This window comes from Phoenix dactylifera, chromosome 3 (assembly GCF_051530095.1).
Source record: "Phoenix dactylifera cultivar Ajwa chromosome 3, Ajwa_hap1_PhDact_Kaust_v1.1, whole genome shotgun sequence".
Taxonomy (NCBI): Eukaryota; Viridiplantae; Streptophyta; class Magnoliopsida; order Arecales; family Arecaceae; genus Phoenix; species Phoenix dactylifera.
In genome coordinates, this window is record NC_143192.1 from 10,468,012 (window position 1) to 10,475,962 (window position 7,951).

General features: G+C 38.1%; 1 protein-coding gene across 1 annotated transcript; it reads right to left on the reverse strand.

The window, feature by feature from the left end:
* Positions 1 to 39: 39 nt before the first annotated feature.
* LOC103714800 (alpha-galactosidase) lies at positions 40 to 7,589 on the reverse strand. The gene is made up of 15 exons (XM_088717292.2): positions 7,318 to 7,589; positions 7,013 to 7,071; positions 5,878 to 5,934; positions 5,705 to 5,739; positions 4,494 to 4,597; positions 3,822 to 3,897; positions 3,615 to 3,673; positions 3,395 to 3,460; positions 2,299 to 2,382; positions 2,145 to 2,209; positions 1,937 to 2,019; positions 1,725 to 1,815; positions 1,579 to 1,628; positions 510 to 650; positions 40 to 341 (listed from the first exon to the last, which is right to left on the reverse strand). The coding sequence occupies exons 1-15, from the start codon at positions 7,491 to 7,493 to the stop codon at positions 255 to 257; spliced, it is 1,233 nt and encodes a 410-aa protein (XP_088573418.2). The 5' UTR covers positions 7,494 to 7,589; the 3' UTR covers positions 40 to 254.
* Between the last annotated feature and the right edge of the window lie 362 nt (positions 7,590 to 7,951).

A 7,951-nucleotide genomic window follows, 5' to 3' on the forward strand; every position in this document is an offset into this window, starting at 1 on the left:
AATTTTGTGATTTAAAGTGAAGAAATAACACAAAAAGAATAAAGAAGAAGAACAAAGGTGCTTCACATTCAATCAGATGCCAAGCAGGAGCATCGAAGTTCTTTTATTCTCCATATTATCAATATAAGATGGTAGAATAATATCATGAAAAGTAGGTACAATTGCCACTGGAGTAGCACATCTGAAATCTGGATGTGCTCAAACTAAAACCAATGTCTTCTACCATTATTTCTAATATCCATCAACGGTGAGCATCACTTTGGTGTCAAGACAAACATCTTGCAAGCATGAGCATCCAATGTGGCCGTAATCTTTCCCTGAACGGACGATTTAGTTGAATGCTGAAAGGGAAAAAAAAACATTGGAGTAAAAGAACATATACATATTATAGTGGAATGTTAAATCTATATTGAATTTATCGGAGTAGCTTCTAACATAGATAAGAAGTCATGGACATGACATTTGAGAGAGAGAGGAGTAGAAAAGAGAAGATTGCTTCCAAAACTTACTTCCCAAAGATCACGAGCATCAACTACAGCTGATGAATCAAGTCCAATATCTGACCAATTTGCAGTGACAGATGTCTGTGATGAACCTCGGTTCCATAGGATCACAGCTACCCTACCACCACTAAGTGGACCAGCCCAAACCTACATTTATGAATGCAGTGATGACCAACATTTAGCTGCAATTCACTTATCACTAAGAATTGATAAGACATGTAATCCAAGCAAGCCTGCATCTAGAATCATTTGATACACATAAGCTTTGAAAATTTGAATACTACCCATCCATGGATTTCACTAGTTAGATAGCCAATAGTATAATTAGCATTTGAGGTGTGGTTCGCCGTATCGGCCCAAACCAGACGATACAGGTCGTACCATACTGTATCAATTCGGTACCGGTACACGGTATGGAAAGCGTATCGATACTCGGTATGTCCAAAACATCTCGTACTATACCATACACTGTGCTAGTATGGCACCGGTACGGGGTCCAGTACCAAGATGGCAAACCTTGATTTGACGTGTCTCTACTTGCATCTTTTTATCAAAGAAACTATAATTATAGGGTGGAGGAAGAAAAAAGATAAGTTTGGATTGTTCCGAAAAGTAAAAGGAAAGCTTGCTATCTCAAAATTAGTTATTTCTAGTTTCAGTACAATTTTTGGAGTTGGTGATTTTACACTCTCGCAACCTTGTTTCACTACTGAAATTTTGTTATAAAAAACTCCTTAAAAAAAACTAAGTTTCTAAAAGAAAAAGGCAAAGAAGTGAAACTTTGAAATTTACAGCTTCACAAAATATCCAAATCTGAAAAAGCTGCAGGAATATAACAAACCAGCCTTGGCTTGTTGGCATCCCTCTCCATTGTGAGAGGTCCATAAAGGAAAAAGGAGAAAAGAGAAAAGAAAAGAAGAGAAGAGTAAAAAATCTCCACCATGTAAAATATTGGAAAAGTTGATGAATCTTAATGTAAAATCTACTGTCAATCATCTGTGACTACCTATTGGGTTGCTTAAATTTAAAAATTTAAGTAACATTATGCTGATAAAAGAGGATTAAGAAACCATACCTCGTCAGAACCACCCCATTTTACCTTCTTCCCTTGCACTCCAAGCTTATCTGTTCATACGAAAATATATCACATCGGAATACTCATCTAATGCGATATTAATCATGTACATTTGAAATGCAGAAAATTGTTCATTTGGTGTTTACCTTGATTGACTGCAATCACCTCGTAGTTGCTTAGTATCTCCTTGGTCTCATCACTCATCGAACGAATGTCGCACCCAATCAAAAGAGGAGCCTGAAGACATACAAGGTAATGTGGCTCAAGGATAAATAAATCTTTGATTATTAGAAAATGAGAAAAGAAACTATAAGGACTTCATTAACATATTATGAAACACTTGGTTTTGATTGAATACCTTAGCCAATGCCCATATGCTGAAATGTGAGCGGTACTCTTCTGTTGTCATTCCACCATTTCCAACTTCAAGCATGTCGGGATCTGAATGTATCATCGATATGAGAAATGCATCGAAATTAATACTAAATAAGCTCAAATGAAGACAACTAAAAAAAAATTGTGATCATAAGCAACATGAGAAATTCTAAAAGGTTGTGAGAAGCTACCATTCCATCCACCAGGTGCTGCATAACCTGCCCATTTGTCATTCTCATCCGCACAAGATGTCATACTAATAACATAGGAAACATCAGTTTCCAAATCAGATTATAAAAATTCATGATGCTTCAAAAAAGGCTTATATAAGTTAACTGCTTCTACCTGTCCCAATTGTCTTGAATATCTCCTGTTGTCCTCCAACTATTTCCTACGCCGCGTGCCCAGGTCGCCGGGTCAGCTTCGCCCCTGCAGTTTTTTTTTTTCATTTTAAATCAAGTAGTGAGTCTTTATAAATATTTCTATGATAATAAAACACTAGGCAAAATTAAACATCTAGGCCTTAGTGCTCTTGTGCAGTTAATGCATCATTTTATAATGCAGGAGGAATTGTATAAGGAATGCCAATGAGCTCTTATGAGATGAAACCATTCTTAGATCCCAGCTTTTTGGAGTCTAATTCTCGAGCAACTTGTGACCTCCAAATATTCATAAAGATGCAAGAGGAACAACACTGGAAGCAGGAGAAGGGAGGCAAGCTCCCGAAATGTAATTGGCAAGGGCCTAAAAGAGCATAAAACTGAATATCGTTTTATTGAAAAATCATACTGCAACAAGATTCTATGAGATCATGTAAATAAGATTATTATTATCTAGATCATCATTTGAAAAAGAAATGTAACAGAGCATCAATTTTGATTAATTCAAAGAAACTCATAGAAGAAAATAGCAAGTGGTACAAGCATAACAAAGTCTATGAATCTGGCAAGGAAGCATGACTGTGTTTCCTAAGCAGTACAAGATTATAAGGTGACTGTGTTTCCTAAGCAGTACAAGATTATAAGGTGATAGTGCCCTTTTTTTTATGCGTCCCCTGAGAGGAAGAAAGGGAAGCCCACTGATGATTTATTGAGATAATTGAAGTGTGGTGGAGGGAGTTGAACACAGGTATCTTGTATCAACACCAAGAGAATTTACCAACCCAACCAGCTGACACACTCAAGTTATGGTGCTTTTCGTGTCCCAATTACAAGTTAATTCTAATTCGAAGAACAAGGTTCCACTACGGATAATCCATGTATCAGTAAGATTAATGGTTCTATTTTAATCATTTTCTAATCTTCTAACAGCTAACAGTAAGCATGTATAATTAGGAATTCTATGATATTTCGTTGTATTTCTCCGCAAAGGAAAATAAAAATTGCATTGTCTGCTTTCTATAACTGAAATTTTATGACTGAATTGGGAGAAAGAAACTCACCATTCACATAGAGAGAAGAAAATGGTTCTCCCAGAATTCAGAAGAGCTTTGCCCATTCTATTATATCTGTGTAGTCATCAAACAATTAAGAAAATGATTCATACATTCCATGACTAATTAAACCATGTGTGAAGTTTAATTAAATCACATGAAAACTTTCTCTCTCTTTTTTTGAAGAAAAAATAGCAACTAATTTTATGAAGAAGGATTAGATAATTACCTGTCTTTTGGACTACTGCCATCATTATAACAGTTATCATATTTCAAATAGTCAACCTCCTGAAAATAAAATTATAAAAATCATCGGTCAAGACATAACAATAAAAGATACCAACTTGTAGTGTTAATGGTTTATATTTTGTTAGATGTTACTCCATATAAGAGTGGATAAGTTCTTCTAGCTTGACGCTTAATAAATGGAACATACCCAAGAGGCAATGGTCTTTGCATCTTGATCTTCATATCCAAGTGACCCAGGCATCTGTTTGCTACATGTATAAAACCTGAAACGAAAGACATCATCCACAATTCAGCTCTCTACAATGGAAAAATATTGAATTAAAGGTAAAGCTTCAGGATACAAGTGGAGACTAGTTCGCGAGACCTGAGTCTCTAATAGAGCATACTTATAAAAAGATTGGCAGGATTAGGCAATTATCATGATAGACGATGTTCTGAAAATCATTTTTCTCAAATATATTAGCTTTATATTTATGTCATGTGGAGTTGTATGTTGTTGAAGCTGGTAGAATAAGAAATAAATCAGTAATACTCGAAATGGCCTACCGGGAAACAGTCTCTGCAACAATTAATGTTTCAAAATAGCCATTTCTCTTAATCAAAAAATAGCATTGACCGATTAGCTATTTATCTCAAGAAATTACCAAGAAATGTCAAGATCTCTCTTTACATTAATCTGAATACTCTTGTGCAAGATATTGGTTCTTGCTAACAAACCAAGTGTGCAAAATATATTCCAAGTTGCTCCATCTAGTAAAATCATTATCATAGAAAATAATTTACTGATCATAACTAATTCTAACATGTAAAATGTATTGTCAGTTTATCTGCTCGTTAAGTTTTGCTTAAACATCATTACCCTGCGTCGCTATAAATTCCAAGCTTTAGCCCTTTCGCATGGATATAATCTGCAAGAGCCTTTATGCCTGAGGGAAACTTTGATGACTTGGAAGCTAAATTACCCTGTAAAGTTGGAATAAAGTAGCAATTAGTATAGGAAAGGCAAGAAGAATCAATTATAGTTCAAAATAGGTTAAAAATATAGTCAGATCCATAAGCACCAAAACTCATGAAGGAAAAATAAGTACCACTACATAAGTTAATTATAGCTTAATTAGCAAATTCATTATTTGTGATATTTAATTACTTAAATCATTTTCCTATTTCAGTTAAAATGCTGCACAAAAGACATCCCAAAACGCTAGGCATGCTCTACAGTTGATTGATTCAATCATGAAAGGGAACAGAATTGTCTGCTCACACAAATGGTCACAAGCTCCTTCCTAGTTCCGCCAACTATTTGCTTTGCCTTGCAAATACACCATAGCAAGAATATTAGGTTCTTGTAATTCTAGCCTTAAGAAACCATAACCCCTAATAGATAAAGGCTGCTCCATTGTGTGTTAATTATGGTAATGGAATTATACAAAACTTCTTTGGAAGATAAATTTTATTCACAGTACTGAATGCAAGCAGTAAGTTTTTTTCCCTCTCCATTAATGGTTTATGACAGAGTTAAAGCTCCAATGAATGTTCCGGCAGTAGCAGCTCATGTGTGGCTGCTGCCAAATGGGAAACACCAGGCTTGGCCAACCTACCATGATAAATAGAAAGAGATTTAAGATGTTAAGTTTTATTTCCAGAAAGCAACTAAAAATAAAGAATAACAACAACAAAAAAAAAAGGTGATGATCCAAAACAAATAGTGACCAATGTCTTTTTGTTAGCACCTCTGACTGTTTGGGAGGAAGAAACGCAAGCTAATACCAACCACCCGTCTACTTGTGCTTTTAAGCACTTGTAGGTGTTAAAGTGGAGAACAAGGATGATCAGCCTCTTGTAGCAAAAGGCTCTCTCCTGGTCGCACTTTGCGTGCTATGGACTACGGAAAATGAGGGGAGTCAGCCAGCAAAGCCTAACACTTGTCAAACAACCCTGGGATCAATATAATGGAACTTCTTACGTTGGTAAAGATACAATGAAGGTATTACAGAACCAGCATGCCACTTGCCACAGGATGATACCTAACAAAATCCAAGCAAAATGAAAGAAGACAAGAGACATGATCACCTTTGAGTCCCTGCTCGATTCAGCCCAACAGTCATCTGATATTTACCCAAACAAAATCATGAAAGAAGAAAAGTAATTTAGCATATGGTTGTAGCATTAAGTACATATAATTTTTTTTTAAAAAAAAAGAATGTTTGTAATGAGAAGTGAAAAGAAGGATGGAATGGAGAGACCTAAATTGATATACTGATACCCCAACTTGGCGAGACCAGTGGACACCAGTGCATCAGCTGCATCAAGAAACCAATGGAAGTCATGATTACTATTTCATGGATGCCTGCATGCATGCTAAGCATATCAGCAGCTTAAAGTGTAGAAAAGCACTGCTAAGTTGCATGTGAAATGTTTGAACCCAAGAAGTATTTTCCACAGTGTTAGAGGGACATGCTTTTAATCTGGTTAAGGAAAGTGGGGAGATTCCTCAAACCTTATAAGGTGTTTCCCTAAGCGTTTGACCTAAACATATCCTTTTTGAAATGATTAATCTATCATTGTTTTTTTTTTCTTCAAACAAAAGGGAAAAAAAGAGACACCTTTGCACATAGTAGATGTTCACATAAATCACACTACCTCCTCCTCTCTTTTAATGGTATTAATGAAGGTTGAAATGCTTGAGCTTGTTAGATATCATATCAAGATAATTTTCTTCTGTAGCTACGCATACTGCATGGAATGTTGATGGTAATCAGCTTGAAGGATTGCATAAAATGAAAAGAATTTCCCTTGAATGAATCCACACCCGGTCCTCCTGACATATTAACCATATGGTCAGAGTACACCTTGATGTAGTAAAGCTTTTCGTTCTTCCTTTCCTTCTGTTTTACTGGAAAAACAAGATGCAGCTAATTTTGACCAAGATCGCCAGCAGCCAAATTGCTTAGCTATTTATATATCTTTTAGCAAATATGGTGGAACCTTCCCTACTTTGGCTATGGACACAACCCCGTGGCCCGTAAATAAAACTAAACGAGTACGGAGGTTAAGTTACTAGCTCGATGGCATCTCATTTATCAAGTATAAATATGCCGATGCTGTCGGTGGTGTCGGCGCAAATATTACAGTGCCCCACACGTACGCACCTGCACCAACGCCAACCCAGGCCGGCGTCCGTTCTAAATAATTCTTCCACGGATACCAACTCTCCACAAAACGCCAACCGCGTTCTCCCAATCCACCATGGATCCCACGTTCTCCCAATCCGCCATGGATCCCACCTTCATGCCCTCGTTACTCACGAAGATAGAGGGAGAGGGAGGGAGGGAGAGAGAGAGAGAGAGAGAGAGAGAAAGAGTTCTTGAGCAGGCCTACCAGTTTCCTTGATCATTTGCTCGTTGATGTTGCAGGTGAAGTGATTCCAGCTGTTCCACCTGCGAGCCATCAATTCATCCATCGCAGTCTTAAGGCGAGAAGAACAATGGAATCATAGAAAGATACAAAGTAGATGAAAACTAGAGGCGCATAAAAACCAACCACAAAATAATTTGGCTCATGCTTCGAAACCAATGGATTTTAATGGCTAACAATCCGAGAACAAGCCTAGAGTTACCATGATATAAAAGCACAGCTACAGTAAATGTAATACTGGTATAAAAAAAAAAGGATGTGAGACTCACCCCATCTGAGGAGTACGGCCAACGCCATTCTCCAGCATGGTCCTCCTATAAGTCTCGGAAACCGGCTCGGCATCCTTCATGACTCGACCGGCCGTCACGGCCGTCGAAACAAGGAGCAGGAAGGAGAAGGATACCACCACCATAGCCCCACCCAGCCCGGTCCATGGTCGTGCCATCGCTGGCTTGCACAATTACACTGCCGGCCGGGCAGAGCTAGTAATTCCACACCCACTCTTTGAGCAAGAGCGTGTGAAACAGTGATGATGCCCCTATGGTCCCAGGTACGAGGCCTTATATAGAGGCCAAAGTACTCGGTGGAAGCCATCTACTGCCGTAATTTATCATATCTCAACTTGGGATTTAGTAAACCTTGGTTAGGATAGTGTTTGTCCTCTGGCCTTCTCCGTATTGCGTGCCAGTTGGGTGACCCCCGGCTATACATCCATCTTCGGTGCATTCCTGTCCCAACAAAACATTAAACAGGCAGCTTAGCTCATGGTTTGCTTCCATGTCTTCCTGCTGGAAGGTGGCAAGAGATGGTTAGCTTTGAGAGGCTGTGGCCTGTGGGGTTACGTGTTAGGAGAAAGAGGTAAGGGGAGGCCGGTCCTGAGGGAGAAGGGGCTCTCATGGCATG

Coding starts and splice junctions, on each gene's coding strand:
- LOC103714800 (XM_088717292.2), bottom strand. CDS start 7,493: ATGGCACGACCATGGACCGGGCTGGGTGGGGCTATGGTGGTGGTATCC. Junction 1,629..1,724: donor GGTGATTGCAGTCAATCAAG/GTAAACACCAAA, acceptor TCGTATGAACAG/ATAAGCTTGGAGTGCAAGGG. Junction 342..509: donor ATGCTCGTGATCTTTGGGAA/GTAAGTTTTGGA, acceptor TTTCCCTTTCAG/CATTCAACTAAATCGTCCGT.